The sequence below is a fragment of the Carcharhinus amblyrhynchos genome, chromosome 15 (genome assembly GCF_965287045.1).
Source record: "Carcharhinus amblyrhynchos chromosome 15, sCarAmb.v2.hapA, whole genome shotgun sequence".
NCBI classification, from domain to species: domain Eukaryota; kingdom Metazoa; phylum Chordata; class Chondrichthyes; order Carcharhiniformes; family Carcharhinidae; genus Carcharhinus; species Carcharhinus amblyrhynchos.
The window spans coordinates 22,881,707-22,899,368 of NC_137338.1; the positions used below are offsets into that span (position 1 = coordinate 22,881,707).

General features: G+C 39.2%; 1 protein-coding gene across 1 annotated transcript in view; it reads left to right on the forward strand.

Moving 5' to 3' along the window:
• LOC145353150 (zinc finger protein 654-like) overlaps window positions 1–17,662 on the forward strand; it is a 48,612-nt gene that overhangs the window by 18,663 nt on the left and 12,287 nt on the right. The window contains exons 3-6 of the mRNA XM_080203588.1: window positions 11,374–11,455; window positions 11,672–11,807; window positions 14,855–15,057; window positions 16,809–16,945. Coding sequence (XP_080059714.1) covers window positions 11,374–11,455; window positions 11,672–11,807; window positions 14,855–15,057; window positions 16,809–16,945 — 558 coding nt within the window. The remainder of the gene's footprint in view (window positions 1–11,373; window positions 11,456–11,671; window positions 11,808–14,854; window positions 15,058–16,808; window positions 16,946–17,662) is intronic.

The window sequence follows — 17,662 nt, forward strand, 5'->3', positions numbered from 1 at the left end:
AATGTATAAAATGGTTTGTTTGATTCAAGACGCAAATCGCAACTGCTATGTTTTGGGATCCTGTTCACTGAGCAATGTGCTGCCAACCACAATTGGCAAATACAACGGAAGATGTACTTGTTAATAAGAAACAGAAGGACAACTTCACGTCAGTCAGTGCTTCCGGTTGCATAGTTTTGGACCTAAAGATTAATTATTTGAAGATTCGCTGAAGCAAGAATACAGTGAAGAACAAGAATGTGCTCCACAGCTTTCCCCAGTCCAAATGCTCACTGTAAATTAAGGTATCTCATTGAATAGATGTTGAGCCACAAAGAAGCTATCTAGCCTGAGTCCTCTGTTTTATCAGGATATCAGTCTGCTGATTTCTGAAACAGCTTCAAAGGGAATGTCTGATGCTAGCCCTAAAAGGTGATCAGGAGAAGTCGGAATTGTGTGGTTACTGCTGCCAATACAACTTTCATTAGTAATTGGTTTTGCATTGTTTCTTTTCATAGCACAGGCGTGGATTAAGTTTTTTAACAGAAGTAGCTGATTGAAATGAGATCATCACCATGAGACATAGACCGAATGGCCTATTCTGTTCTTATCAAGTCTGCTCTGTCATTCAGTGAGACTACGACTGACCTGTAATGATAATCTTCAACTTCACTTTACTATCTTTTCCCCATAATCCTTGATTCCTTCACCTTTTAACGTACCCAACGACCTACCCTCCGCAGCCATCTGGTAGAGAAAATATCCTTAATATCTCTTTACACTAATCTGAGGCCCCTACCTGCTTCAAGAAGATGACCATCATCCCACTACCAAAGAAAAGTCAGCCTGAATGACTCTCGTTTGGTGGCTATGACATAATCAGTATCAAGTGCTTCAAAACGTTAGTCATGGTACAAATCAATTTCAGCCTCCCAGATTGCCTAAATTGACTACAGTTCATCTGTCAATGCGACAGGTCCACAGCAGATGGCATCTCCTTGGCTCTACACTTAAACCCGGAACACCTAGATAACAAAGGCATCTATGTCAGACCCCTGTTTATTGACTACAACTCAGCCTTCAACACCATTCTTCCTACAAAACTCATTTCCAAACTCTGTGGCCTGGAGCTCGGCTTCTCCATCTGCAACTGGGTTATAGACTTCCTAACTTTTAGACCGTAATCAGTAAGGATAAGCACCAGTGTCCCACAAAACTGTGTCCTTAGTCCTTTATTATACTTACTCCTTATACACCTATGACTGAGACACCAAATACCCACCAACTTGATTTTCAAGTTTGCTGATGACACCACTGTATTGGGTCACCTCTCAGTCAATGATGAGACAGAGCACAGGAAAGAGAACCTGGTGAACATCTGTGACGACAATAATCTCTTCCTCAATGTCAACAAAATCAAGGAGATAGTCATCAACCTCAAAGCATGGAGGGTGTGCCCCTGTCTACATTGATGGAGATGAAGTAGAAATAGTCGAGAGCTTCAAGTTTCTAGGTGTCCAGATCACCAACAACCTATCCTGGCCCCTCTATATAGATGCTATAGTTCAGAAAGCCCACCGACGCTTCTACGTTCTCAGAAGGCTGAGGAAATTTGGCATGTCTGCTGTGATTCTTATCAACTTTTACAGATCCACCATAGAATGCATTCTTTCTAGTTGTATCACAGCTTGGTCTGGCTCCTGTTCTGTACAAGACCACAAGAAACTACAAAGGGTCATGAACAAAACCCAGTTCATCACGCAAACCAGCCTCCCGTCTATTGACCCTGTCTACAATTCCTAGTGCCATGAGCAGTTAGCATAATCAAGGACCTCACATACCCTGGATATTCTCTCTTCCACCTTCTTCCATGGGGAAAATGATACAAAAGTCTGAAGTCGTGTACCAACCCAGTCAAGAACAGCTTCTTCCCTGCTGCCATCAGATGTTTGAATGGACGTACCTCATTAAGTTGATGTTTCTCTACACTCTAGTGATGACCGTAACACTGCATTCTACACCTTTCCATCTCTATGTACAGTATACTTTGTATAGCATGCAATAAAAACTACTTTTCATTGTATACTAAAAATGTGGCAGTAATAAAATAAAACAAATTCCACAGATTCACTACTCTCAGAAGAAATTTCTTTTCATCTGTCTTAAATGGATGACCCCTTATTCTGAGATTATGCCCTCTGGTCCTAAACTCTCCCACAAAGGGAAACAGCTTTTCAGCATCTACCCTGTCAAGAACCCTGAGAATCCTACATGTTTCAGTAAAGTTGCGCCTCATTAAAAGTCTCTGGACTGCCTCCAAAGCCAGTATATTTTTCCTTAAATGAGGGGACCAAAACAGTTCAGTTTTCCAAGACTTCCCTGCTTTTATACTCCATTCGCTGTAAACTAAAGGCTAACATTCCATTTGCTTCCCCGTTACCTGCTGAACATGCATGCTAGCTTTTTGTGATTTATGCACAAGAACCCCCAAATTCCTGTGTTGCAATTTTCTGCAGTCTTTATTTAAATAATATCCAGCCCCCTTATTCCTCCTACGAAAGTGAACAGCTTTACATTTTCTAACATATTCCATCTACCAAGTTTTTGCCCGCTCAACCTGTCTATATCTCTCTGTAGAGTGTCATCCTTGTCAATTGTCTTCCCACCTATTTTTGTGTCATCCACAAACTTGACAGTAGTAGATTCACTTCCCTCGACTGAGTCATTGTATGTTGTAAATAATTGTGGTCCCCAGCGCTGATCTCTATGGTACAGCACTAGTTACCTGTTGCTTTTTTGAAAACCCCCTCCTATTCCAACTCTGTTTTCTTAATTAGCCGATCCCCTTTCTATGCTAATATACTACTTCCAACATGATGGGCTCTTATAATGTAGCCTTTTGTGTGGCACCTGATCAGGTGCTCTTTAGAAATCCAAGTACATTGATTGGTTGCCCTTTATCTATCCTGCATGTTACCACCTCAGAGACTTCTAATAAATTTGTCAGGCTTGATTTATTATGCCTTTATAAATGCTCTGCTATTGCATCCTTTATCATGGACACTTAACATTTTCCCAATGATGTTAAGCCAACTGCCCATAATTAGCTGTTTTTTGTCTCCCTTTTCGAATAAGGGAGTTGAATGTTCTGCAACCCCTCACCCTACCATTGCCATGAAGCCAAGGGACCAACTCTGTTTCAATTAGTGTAGAAGAGCATGCCAGGAGGGGTACGAAGTGCTCCTAAAAATAAGGTGCCAATCTGGTAAAGTTGCAATGCAAGAATACATGCATGCTAAACAGCAGAAGCAGCATGATAGAGACAAAAGTAAGCAAATGATAACCAATAAATTGTATCAAAACTCTAGTCCTATTGCTTCTCGTCATAATTGACAGTGAACAATTAAAGAACTGAATGGAAAAGGTGAGGCTCAGTGAACATCCCCATTCAGTAAAGATGGAATGCAGCGTGTTTGCAAAAAATGGGGTGAAACATTTGTAGTCATCTTCTGTCATAAGTGCAAGGTAGATGATCAATCTTGGTTTCCTCCTGAGGTGCCTATCATTACAGAAGCCAGATTCTTTAGCCAATTCAGTTCACCCCAAATGACTTCTTGAAATTTCATGTGTGCTCTGGATACAGCTAAAGTTATGTTCCCATGCTGAAGATTTGTGCTGCAGAACTAGCCGTGCCCCTATCCAAGTTGTTCTAGTACAGATAGGTATCTATCTGACAATGTGGGAAAATGCTACCAATTATGTCCTTGCCATAAAAAGAGGACAAATTGAAACTGCACCTTTGAGCTACTGTAAGTCATCAGCAAAATGATGCAAGGAGTCATTGACAGTGCTGTCAACTGGGGAGTCAGTTCACTCAGTTGACTGGACAGCAGGTTCATGACATGGATAATGCTGAATGCTCCACCTTCTCAACCTTGTAGCTCACTTGAGGTGTGGTTAACCTCAATTTAAATCACCTCCCCTCAAAAGGGAGAGCAGCTTATAGTGACCTGGGACTATGGCGACTTTAACTTTTGTTAAGCCACACTTTTTCTGATAACTTTTTCTGCCAGGACTGTTTGACTCCAGACCATGGTCTAGTCTTGGCCCAAGCATGAACTGACTTCTAGACGTGAGACAAAAATATCCTTGAACATCAAGGCAGCGTTTGACTGAGTGTGGAACTGGGGAGCCTTAGCAAAATTGAAGTACTTGGGCAGCATTTTCACCACATGGACTGCAGAGCTCTCTATCACCCTTCAAGAGCATTTGGGGATTGACAGTAAAGCTGACAATGCAATGCTGGGTTGTTTTCTTATTTGAAATATGAAAATCTCATTTCACTCTTTGTCATTTCATAAATATGGCCTTAGTCTTAATTTTGTCAACAACATCAACTTGGCTTTGTATAGTACCTTTGAAATACAGCTAAACATCCCAACGAACTACTTGAGCATTATCAAAAATACATGTAAGAAAACTAGGTTTGTTTCATTTCAAAGCTTCAGTAGCTCAGCAAATTTATCCAATGAAGAGATGTGTAGACTTGATCTCGATGATGGTCGCTTTAATGATCTTCATCATTAAAGTACCCTTCAAGGAGAAATAATTAAAATGAGCATTTTTTGATATGCTCAGGTAAACTTTGCTAAAATCCCAGAATAGTTAACAATAGAACATAAATAGAAGCAGGAGTAGGTCAAATGGCTCCTTGAGTTAGCTCTGCCATTCAGTACGATCATGGCTGATCTGGTCTTAGCCTAACTGCACTTTCTCGCCTGCACTACCCTTGTTCTTCTTTAGTTCAAAAATCCCCTTATTTGAGTCTTGAATGTATTCAGTTACTTGGCCTCCACGGCTCTCTGGGATAGAAAATTCCAAGATTCATAATTCTCACAATAACTGTCTCCTTATCACCACCTTAAAGGGGTGACCCTTTTATTCTGAAACTGTACACTTTAGGTCTAGATTCCTCCATGAGGGGAAAAGTTCTCACACCTGCCCGGTTATACCCTCTCGAAATCTTTTATGTTTCCATAAGGTCACCAATGTGTCTTTTAAATTCCAGTGCATGTAGGCCCAAGCTTTTCAACCCTGTCTCATAAAAGACCTAGGAATCAATCTAGTGAGTCTTCTTTGAACTGCTTCCACTGCAAGTAAGTGGACATTGGCTTGTTTTGGGAGGTGATCCACTGTGCTTAATTTGCATGTTACTCCTATATTGAACACCATCTGTTGTAGCTGTAGAGCTGAATCATAAATGGCAGTCCCTTCCACAGCTAGCACAGATGAGTAGAATGCATCGATTGATGTTCTTTTCTTCTGGTCATTCATTGCTTTTTTTCTGTGCCGTTCCTGACTGCTTGCCTTCAGGCACTCTGATCAGCAGCAAGATTTCCATACATGGACTTTCATCCCAGTCAACTTGGAGTTGTATTACAGATGTGAGTGATCTGTTGTTCTTGTGCTGATTGCAAGCTTTCCATAGGGTGTATCTTAGGACATGTAGCAGTCATAAATAGGTGCACATAATGCAGCCACCATTGCTTCACGAGGACAAACATGCTGGGGATCCCTTCACTCTGGTGTACTTTCATATTCAGCACTCTATCTTTCCATTTGATGCCCATTATACATCTGAGGCTGCGGAGGTGAAAAGCTGTTTTTTGTGGCTTGACCAAGTTGCCAATGCCTAGCTATTGTGAAGGAACAGCAACCTGCTACGTGCCAAGCTTTGTATGCAAAAGAGAGAATGCTGGATAATCTCAGGTCTGGCAGCATCTGCAAGGAGAGAAAAGAGCTGATGTTTCGAGTCCAGATGACCCTTTGACAAAACTGGACTCAAAACGTCAGCTCTTTTCTCTCCTTATAGATACTGCCAGACCTGCTGAGATTTTCCAACATTTTCTCTCTTGTTTCAGATTCCAGCATCTGCAGTAATTTGCTTTTATCCAAGCTTTATATTTTTAGTTAGTTTGTATTTGGCCCATGTTTGCCTTCTCAACTCTGACATCACAGCTGAAGCCTTGGTAATCCAGGTGCTGATTTCTATATCCAGGGACGGGTGATTGTTGATTCAATCTTTGCAAATTGTCAACGACCTCCAGTGGTTGATGTTGGTGGAAGTTGGAGTCTCTTAATTCTGACCCATAACTAATCATGGTCTTCCTGACACTAATTGTCTGTCCAAATTCCTTGTGGACCTGTGAAAATCTGGATCTGATCACAAGCTACTACAAGTGAACTTCATTATGGGATATCAGCACTGCATCACAACAAACAGTAACACTCAGACTAGAACATAAGAAATAGGAGCAGGAGTAGGCCATCTAGCCCTTAGAGCCTGCCCCGCCATTCAATAAGATCATGGCTGATCTGAAGTGGATCAATTTCACTTTCCCGTTCTCTCCCCATAACCCTTAATTCCGTTGTCTATCAAAAACCTATCTACCCGTGACTTAAATATATTTAGCGAGGTAGCCTCCACCACTTCAACGGCCAGAGAATTCCAGAGATTCACCACCCTTTGAGTGAAGAAGTTCCTCCTCAATTCCAATCTAAACTGCTTCCCCTTTATCTTGAGGCTGTGCCCTCGAGTCCTGCTATCCTTTCTAAGTGGGAAGAATCTCTCTACGTCTAGGACTTCAATCACTTTTGGAGGCCGCAGCTGGAGTACTGTGTGCAGTTTTGGGCGCCGCACCTGCGCAAGGATATTTTGGCCCTGGAGGGAGTGCAGAGGAGGTTTACTAGGCTGATACCGGAGTTGAGGGGGTTGAGCTATGAGGAGAGGCTGAATAAACTAGGCTTGTACTCGCTAGAGTTTAGAAGAATGAGGGGAGATCTCATTGAGACGTATAAGATGATGAATGGGATGGATAGGATAGAGGTGGAGAGACTCTTCCCGCTCAAAAAAGACAGTAGGACTAGGGGGCACAGCCTCAAGATAAAGGGGAGGCGGTTTAGAACGGAGTTGAGGAGGAACTTCTTCACTCAAAGGGTGGTGAATCTCTGGAATTCTCTGCCCGTTGAAGTGGTGGAGGCTGCCTCGCTAAATATTTTTAAGAAGCGGGTTGATGGGTTCTTGATAAGAGAGGGGATTAAGGGTTATGGGGAGAGGGCGGGAAAGTGGAACTGAGCCACAACAGATCAGCCATGATCTTATTGAATGGCGGGGCAGGCTCGAAGGGCTAGATGGCCTACTCCTGCTCCTATTTCTTATGTTCTTATGTTCTTATGCAGTCTTGCTAAGTTGCACAGCTTAGTGTCATGTGTTATGCAAGTGGACATCCTCATTTGGATCACGGAAGCTGTACAATAGCAGCATGGGGAAGAGTGTCCAAAGAGTTGTGCCAGGATACAGTGCTGCTTTACGCACAACTCATCTAGTTTTTAAAGTTTATTTATTAGTGTTACAAGTAGGCTTACATTAACATTGCAATGAGTTGCTGTGAAAATCCTCTGGTCGCCACACTCCTGTTCAGGTATATTGAGGAAGAACTTAGCATGGCTAATTCACCTAACTAGCACATCTTTTGGACTGTGGAGGAAACTGGAGCACCCAGAGGAAACCCACACAGACATGAGGGGAACGTGGCAGACTCTAAATGGGCAATGACCCAAGCCAGGAATCGAACCATGGTTTGTAGTGCTGTGAGGCAGCTGTACTAACCACTGAGTCACTCAATATCTTTAAAGTATCTGATGCTGCTCCATTGTAACTGGTACTGCACATTCTTGTTGAAAGAGGAAATGATCCAGGAGAGCATTTTCAACAGCAGTTTGAAAGTCCATCTCTGCTGACAAAATTAAAGGCATATTGAGGCCAGTGAAGGCTGTGTCTGCACTGTCGAGGCACAACTCCCATAACAACGGGTGTGAGGAAAAATCATAACTGTCGATTTGCCAACTCTGAAGCCACACAGGATAGATGCATGACACCAGGGTCTGTGATCTGGTCAGAGCAATGTGAGCAAAGATCATCTTCCTCTCAAAACTAAGCAAGGAGATTTGTTAGGAATTACTGCAGCCCCCTTTGTGCATGGTGACTAGGTTTGCATCGCGCAAATCTTGAGGCACAGATCTTTCCTTCCAACAGAGACAAGTTTGTGGAGATGATGCAGCAATACCAGTTTTCCAGCTTTGATGTCATGTGAAATGCTGTCATTGCCTGGGGTTTACCACTGGCAGGGTGGTCTTGTGCTGTACCATGCTGACTTCAATGTCCAGCCGTTCTATATGTTTATAATTTCAGTCAAGACCAGTAATTTCATTAAAAACAAAGCAATTTGAAACCCAATTATTTACTGAAAGGATGAAGCCACAAGATTCCATAGTTTAATTTTTACAATTTAGGACTTGTTGGAGTTCAGGATGTAGGCCACTGGGTCCAGAGGATTTGTCAGTGATCAGTCCCAATTAGTTTTCCCTATATTTTTTTCTGTAGTAATAACTGTTTTGAGTTCCTTGTTCCCTTTTATCTCCTAATTTTATTCTGTGTTCTATGACAGATACTTGTTCAAAATTTCTGCCAATTCCTTGTTTCCTATAATTAATTTCCCAGCACTATGAACAGGAGAGTCCATTCAAACAGCACCATTTTTTTCCTCTCTCTCCTCCACCCTCTCCTTCCCGGTCCTTAAATGGGAAAGGTGTTTTGATTTGTTTCCTTTTTAATAAGCAGCGGCTTATTTCCAGTCCCCTCAGCTTTTGTGTGATTCAGTTTCTGCTAAAAAACCCAAAACAAGACTGAGGTAGGACAAACTCAAAATGTTAGTTTATTGCATGTGTTCAAAAATCATGATAGGGATGGCCCACAATGCCCACCTCCCTGCACATACAGGAAAGAGAGGCATAGAGAAAAGAGGGTTTTACAATAGAGACCAGAGAGGAAATAAATATTGTTTCACGTGAGGTCCAAAATCAAAGTCCCACGAGGAATTTGACTGAAACGATAACTTGCAGTTGGAGGGGGTCAGTCTTTGTTCAGCTAAAAGGTCCAGTTTAAAATTAAGAAATAGAAATGAGGATATATTTATATATAATCAGTGTTAGATGCTGTTCTGTCACACCAGTCTCACCCTTTAATGGACTAATGTTTACTTTGACTACATTTTTGTATGTACTTATAGAAGCTTTGTATGTCCATTTTTATATTTTCTCATTGATATTTCCTGTTAAATTTTTGGCCATCTTTTGCTGATTTCTAAAATGTTTCCAATCTTCTGTTCTACCAATTCTTGGTAGCATTGTACGGCCTTCCTTAACTCTTGCTTTCGTCATGGATGGCGCATCTTCTGATTGAGTCTTTCTCAATGGTGTATATCTTCAGGAGTTATGAAATACTCCCTTAAATGACTACCACTGCATCTCCAGCATCGTACGTTTTATCCATCTTCCCAGTCACTTGAGCCAACATTGTACATACATATGAATGAGTAGGAGGAGACCACTCAGCTCCTTAAACCTGCTCCGCCATCCAGTAATATCATGGCAGATTTAATTTTAATTTTAACCTCAACTTCACATTATGCCTACCCCAGGATAACCATTCCCCCTTTTATCAAGGAACTTCTGAATATTGTCTTAAAGATATTCAGAGACTTTGCTTCAGTCACCTTTTGCAAAAGAGTTCCAAAGTGCCTCAACCCCACAAGAGAGAAAACACTTTCCTCACCTGTCCTAAATGGGCAACCTGTTATTTTTAAACTATGGGCCCTAGTTCTAGGTTACCACATTAGATGAAACACCCTTTCCACTCCACCTTGTCAAATCCCCTCAGGATTTTATGTTTCAATCAAGTTGCCTCTTACTCTCCTAAACTCCAGCAGATACAAGTCCAGGCTGTCCAGCCATTCTTCATAAGAAAACCGTCCATTCCAGTTCACCTTCTCTGAACTGCTTCCAATACCTTTACACCTTTCCTTCAATAAGACCAGGCCTATACATAGTACTCCATATTTGTTCTCGCCAGTACTCTGTATAAGTTTAAAGTTTATTTCATAGTGTCACAAGCAGGCTTTCATTAACTGTTACTGTGAAAATCCTCTAATTCCCATAGTCCAGCACCTGTTTGGATACACTGAGGGAGAATTTAGCATACCCAATGCATCTGACCAGCATGTCTTTTGGACTGAGGGGAGAAACCAGAGCATCTGCAGGAAACCCAAGCAGACAACTGGAGAATGTGCAGACTCTGCACAGACAGTGACTCAAGCCGGGAATCAAACCCAGATCCCTGGAGCTGAGGCAGCAATGCTAATCGCTATGCCACCATGCCATCCCTGTATCACCATGCCACTCACTGAAGCATAACCTCCATACTCTTGTATTCAATTCCCCTTGCAATAAATAAAATTCTATTAGCTTTGCCAATTACTTGCTGCACCTGCATACTAATTTTTTTGTAATTCATACATAGAGACACAGATGCCTCTGTATCTCAGAGTTCTGCAATCTCACCATTTACATAATATGCTGCATTTATTCACTATGCCAAATGGACAATTCCATATTTTTCCATACTATACTCCAATTGTCAGATCTTTACCCACTCACCTAATATATCTATATTCTTTTGGAGCTGCCTGCAGTCCTCTTCACATCTTACTTTCCTACCTAGCATTGTGTCAGTAGCAAATTTAGCAACCATCGGTCCATTCATCCAAATTGTTAATTTAAATTGTAAAGAGTTGAGGCCCCTGTCTCATGCTCTTGTAAGCCATTACTTAAAGTTAAGATTCTAGTATTCAGACCCACATTCCTCACCACTAAACCAAATGTGAAATTGTCTCGTGGGTGATCCTTTACTATGAGTTCACTAATTAATTCAATTTCATTACACATTACCAGGTGTTATAAAAAGTGTTTTCCTTGGTTGATTGTAGAATGTATTTGTTACAGTCCCTGCAGAGAGATTGCTGGTAACCAACTTAAAGAAATCTCACATCAAGGTTTCAAGTTTTAAGATTCTTACTGCAACAAATAAAATAAATCAACATCGGTAAAACATTACTCAGTAGGCAACTAATACGCTAAACTGCAGAAAAGGTGATTCTTATTGGTGTCTCAATGTAACCAGTAACTCTATACAGCAGGAATATACTTTACAGCATATTCTCTAGAGTTTCACTTTCTACAGGAAAAAATCCAAACCTGCTCTGAAGCACTTAATTCTGTTTCCCTCTTCACAGCCTGATTTCCAGCTTTTTCTTTTTCATTATTTTTAATCTGGACCTTGTGTGTAGATTGGCTCTAACTAGTGATTTCTACATTAATGACTTCGGAGACCTTTGTTTAAATGCAAAGAAGTGGATTAACTTTTGTTGTTCCTTTCTCCAAACCAGTGGAATAGTTGTACCAATAATCCTACTTTCAACTTCTCTGTTTTCTTTCTAGGAGCTGCTTTGAAGTATTGTTATATTGTAGGGAGGATGACTCATCTAAAGAATTTTGGGAAGAATTTTTAAAAACTATTCAGGTACTATTTGTTATTTTGCACTCCTGCCCTGATGGCTTCACTGTTAATGATGTAAATTAGTTTTATACACAAAATATGCATATTATAATTTATACTTGCTATGTCATAGAATGCTTTGTTTCCTGTATTTTGTGGCATCACTTTTTATATTAAAGCAATGTAATAATGATGCTGTTTCCTAATTTCCGTTAACATTGTACATTTCTTTCTCCACAGGAATGTCACAATGTTTTACAGAATGACTTAAATGCAGAATTTGATGTCCTAATCAGGATGAGTAGAAATGGAGGTCCATGGCAAAGTCCAGTACTGATGTCCATCCTTAACCAAGAATTAGTAACTCAGGAATTAGGTACTGTTATTGGTATCCTGATTTTGTGTAGTTTCTTAAATAATAGCACTTCCTTCCCAAAACCTAATTTGAAATGTTTTTACTGGAGCTTTTGGTATTGTATCGCTATGAACTTTGTTGTTAGGCCTTCCGCCTCCATTGCTGAAATTTGGCAGAATATTGTGACGAAGCTGCTACTATTTCATCCAGCATTTTTTCATGTGCCTGCTGTTCCTATAATTTATAGCCCTATGTGCTGTTAATACTGAAGTAGCTTTCCTTTCACATCCTCAGTTCTAGTTTTGTGATTGAATTTTAATATTTTGAGTTCAAATTTTGTTGAAACTTCTATCATAGTAATGATACCTTGATTGCGTACACCATTAGTTTAATATGGAAATTTCATGAAAAAATGAAGTCAGCCTGTTGTGTTGCATCACGGTATGGTGGTATATAAATTGCTGTTCTGCCAACAGTTTTACCCAAGTCGATGAAGGTCCCTTATTGCTTCACCTCATCATTATGCTTAACAGCAAGCATTAAATTGTTTGATTTAATAAAAGCAAATACTGTGAATGTTTTTATTTCAGAATTCTAACAAAGTGCTGGACATACTTAGTTCACCTGGCAGCATCTGTAGAAAGGGAAAAACTGTACTTCCAGCGCTTTGTTTTGATAATGGATTTCAGTGCCTGTTTTCATGCCGTTTCCACTGAAAAATAATGGTCCAAATGGATTTGACTGTTATGAGAACTAAATATTTGTGCTGATTGGGTCAGTAAATGAGTGACGTCTCACTAAAAAAAACTAATCTTATTTCGTTTTCCAAAATCAATTGATCCATTTGTGAATTATATCAAAGAAGGGATTGTTTAATACATCACAATCATTTTCATATGTTCAAACTCCTGTAATTATTTCATCCATGCCATTCATATTCGAATATATTTATTTTACGTCACAATAATCTGATCACTCAAATTGCACAACTGTTTGAATAATTTTGAATGCAACAAGTCATCCACATTTTAGAAATCCGGTTATTGTTACTGATGGTTGTCAGATATAATACATTGAATTGGACAATCCAGAAACTAACAAGGAGAGATGGAAAAAGAAGGGGCATCACAGTGTAAATTTGCATTTGTCTTAATAATAACTGACAATTGAATATTCAAACCAGGCAAAACAATTGCCAAGTTCCAAAGTGAAGTCTCTGGTAAGAGATTGATGCACCCAGTATTGATTACTTGAATGTACAGAAGGAAGCTTTAAGTTAACCTGGATGTACAGCAGTATGTATAACTATTCAAATATGTTAGCAAAAAGAGCAAGCAATAGTTATCCAAGTATTTTGAGTTCTCAACATTTAAATAACTAATTATGGTTCAGTGAACAGTTTTCCATCCATTCAATAAATCAAGTGAGGCAGTTGAATAAAAGATTATAAATTACTTTTTAAAGACCAACTGAGAATAGAAGGAATTAAATGTATTGTTAAAGCTAACAGCAAAAGAGGGCGGCAAAGAGATAAGCGTTTGTGGACAAGGGATAGATGAGTTGAACAGTGATAATGTCTTAAAATTCCTCCAATTTAACCTTTCTTTATGGATTACCACCTGAATACCAGTAGTCTCCCAGTATCTTGTCAGTGTCCAATCTTTCTGTGATCCTTGATGATGAGGTTCAATAAGCCTTTGAACAGTGTAGGTTGATGTCCATGCAATTTCTAGCAAAGGCCATTGAGTATTAAATTGAAGTAAGAACCCGGGCTGACCTGTTTTCTGTACTCCTTCCTAGCAACCTGAGGGCACTGAGGTCGTTGTCACCACAATCACAGCTCAACTAACTCAATACAAAATGGAAATAAAGCCTAGGACCTTGTTTGGCTATGTTTATACTTGCTAGACTGTTAATGAGTCATTTAAACTTACTTAAAATGTTTTAAAAGTTAATAAATATAAAGCTTTGTCAGACATTTGAGTACCTATAGCGTTTCATTTCAACATCACCAGCATGCAAGCTTAAAACTCAAAAACAACTAACCCACGGAGATTGGAATTTCCCTGAACATGTAAGCAGTCATGGTTAAAGGAGCAAAGGGAATTACCTAATTAACTACTTTGTTTTAATTACAAAGCCACCTAGTACTTGGGCATAATACAATGCAGATTGCTTTAATTCAGATCCTTCTGTGTACAGGCTAATATCATTATGATATGCTGTTACCTTAATTTAAATTGCACTCCACAGCTAATAAATTCAGATAACTAGTGGTTCTTCAGTATAATCTTAAGTACAAGTAAAAGTTGCTTTTTTAAGTTGATTTAAACAAATGCTGTTTTTAAAATGTGCTGCTTGCTCACTTGTATATTACCAGTATTTCTAACAATCCCTATCTGTACAATATCGGCTCAAAACAGTGCACTTGGAATTGATTTTTTTTCAGTGCAATTAATGCTGAATGCATGGAAAAATTAGAAAAATTGTTTGTGACTTAAGCACCAAATATATCAGTTGAATCAGAAACGAAAATTGTGCAGTTACATGCCTCTTGCTGTACAAGTGTCATTTCACCAAATAGACCAAAAAAACTGCAGCTAAGCATTCCTACCCATCTACAGCTTTGACTCTTTTCAGTCAACTGTAGGGTAATAATTGATTTTAATCCTTTGATGAACAAGGATAGGGTAGATAGAGGTAGGATTGCTTGGCAAATTTTCTTAATTTTTATCATGCTATCTTGTTTTAAAAAGACGGCATAATTACTGTAGAGAGAAATTCATTCGATATGTAGTAAATAAAAGACTTTTAGTCGTCAAGAATGATTGGCCATCTCAAATAGCGAAGAAAATAAAACTGAAATTTGCAAGTGGAATCATTTATTTTGTCCTTGTACCTCCAGTTGTTTGTCTATTAACTGGACTAAAACTACTTAATATTTTTAATACTCATTGTCTGATTGTAACTGATTTTGCTATTCGCAGAATAATCCTTAATTTACAAAAAGTACTTCAGTCTGGTTGATTTTATTTCACTGTTTTCTTATCAATTTTGTGCTTTAACAGTAAATGAATACTTGGGATCAGAATCACCAGTGTTCTTTGAATATAGAGTGAAATACTTGATGAAATACAAGCATATTGGAGAAGCAATGACGTTGACCAAATACTGTGTAAATCATCCTCAAACTGGCACAAACAAGTACTTTCTCCACTTATTCTTAACATGGCTATGCCGCTCTTCACCAGAGGAAATCCTGCTGCAGGAGGTAACGTCATGCAGTGTGCTTCATTTGTAGATATTTTGATTTGAATGCTCTAGACTATTTTTATATAGTGGTAACAAGTAGACTAAAATAGTTTTTCTGATGATCAAAGCAAATTACTGAAGATGCTGAAATATGAAACAGAAGCAGAAAATGCTGGAAAATCTCTGACAACGGGGCATTCAGACACAAAACCTTAACTCTATTCTCTCTCCACAGATGCTGTCAAACCTGCTGAAGTTTTCCAGCATTTTCTGTTATTTTTCCGATGCCTAATTTAAGTCCCTCCTTCACCATGGACATCCAATCTCTCTATACCTCCACCTCCCACCATGAGGACTCTTTGCCTTTTCCTCGAACAGAGGCCCAACCAATCCCCATCACCACAACTCAACTCCACCTGCCTGAGCTTGTTTTTATGTTAAACAAATTCTGCTTTAGCACCACTGGCATCCTCCAAATAAGGAAGTATCTGCATGTATCCTCCCCTTCCCACGTAAGTACAGGAGAAAGAACACCTGCCCTCTTACCCCTTCCCTTTTATCTCCAAGGCCCCAAACGCTCCCAGGAAACATTTGTTTTAACTGCACTACTTTCAATTTATCGTACTGTATTCACTCACAATACAGTCTGCTTTACAATGAACAGACCGAACGTAGGTTGCATGACTGATACATCTCCATTCAATCTCCAAATATTACCCCAAACTTTTAATCATTTTAATCCTCTCTCATGCTCCCACTCTGATCTTTCTGCCCTGCTTCCGGCAGTATTCCAATGAAGCTCAGTGCAAGCTCAGAAAAACATTTTGACTGACCACTTTACAGCTTTATGAACTTATCTTCAAGTCAACATTTCAAATTGTAACCTCTGGTGCATCTAGTTTCTTTCTTCATTGCTGATTTTGCTTTGAATCTTGTTCTTCTCAATTCTGCCATTCACACCCCATCTAGACTACTTTTTCCTTCAGTTGTCCCAGGACATGCTATTATTTCTTAATCTCTTCTCTCCACCACCCCCCTGTTATCACACACATTCTTTCCCACCTTCCCCTTTCGCTTGTGTCAAACCTGCTGTAGCTGTAACTTTTTCCAGTGCTGGTGAAAGGTCATTGACCTGAAACATTAACACCAGCCCCGTCTCCGTAGATGGTATGATGTGGAGACGCTGGCATTGGACTGGGGTAAACACAGTAAGAAGTCTCACAATACCAGATTAAAGTCCAACAGGTTTATTTGGTAGCAAAAGCCACTAGCTTTCGGAATGTTGCCCCTTCGTCAGGTGAGTGGCGAAGGGGCAGCGCTCCGAAAGCTAGTGGCCTTTGCTACCATATAAACCTGTTGGACATTAATCTGGTGTTATGAGACTTCTTTCTCCACAGATGTCGCCTGATCTGCTGTGTGTTTCCAGTATTTTTCTGTTTTTATATAAAATAATTTATTTGCTGAATTTTTGACATACGATAGTTTTGCATTTTTACTGTTGTGTTTGACTATACAATCTTTCAATTCCACTATGAATTTGAAATTAGTATAATAATTCAGGAAGTAAAAAGCTGACATCCGTAAAAGTGACCATGATATGAGCGAGAGCAGGCACTAAGACTGATTTTCACATTGAAAGCAAAGGTGAACTTGACGATGGCATTAGTACATTTCTCTTGGATAACCACAATGTCGACCTTTTGAAAAGTATCAAAGGACCAAGAACTTCTGTTGATTTTTTTTTTCCCCACTTGTTTTCCTATTTGACAGATTGCCAAAATTGACTGTCAGGAAGCCCTTGATGTTATTTGCAGATTGGATTCAGAAGGGCAGGTGGAATTAGCTTGGATTTTGTGTGTGGCATTCCTTACTCAGCAGCTCAGAAATGGAGACATGTACTGTACAAGGTAAAATATTTTACTACTTGAGGTTTTGGTCATTCATTTGGAGGTATAAAATTACTTGCACTGTTTGAACAAAAATTTGAAAACGCCATACTGGGTATTGGACGGAAATTAATTGGTCTCGTTAATTAGGTCTCCTTGTTAATATTTTATTTTGGCAGAATCTACATCCTCCGTTTGCTTTTACCTTACAATACTGAAGAAATCGAAGAAACTTAAAATTTGCACCTAATTTTCTCCAAGTTGTAGTATTTTCTATGTTTATTAATTGCTATATTCAATCTTAAAAGTTCGATTGGTCAACTGTTCTAAACAAACTTTTTTTTTTAGTAATTGCTATATTCCATTTTAAAAATTCTGCTGATCAACTGTTCTGAAAAATGTAGAGCCTTACGTTTTTTTTAGTTGAAAAATATCGTTTGTTTTGCAGAGACAGATTTGGGTTTTTTATGGTGTTAGTTTCATGGTTTGTATTTATTAATTTTGATTTTGTTTTCTAATTATGGTGCAGAAATTTGTTTGTGTTTCAAGTTCTGCTTATTTAAAAAAATATTCTTGGGGAGTAATTAATTGCACAGCATTGCATGACCTTTACTTGTAAATGAAGTCTAAGAAAAATATGGGTGCTATTGACAAGAATGATGGGTCCAATGTGTTTTTTTTAAACTCTGGTTTCTTTTCTTTCTCCTCCTTTGGTCAGTTTTCCTGCTTTTGACTGTT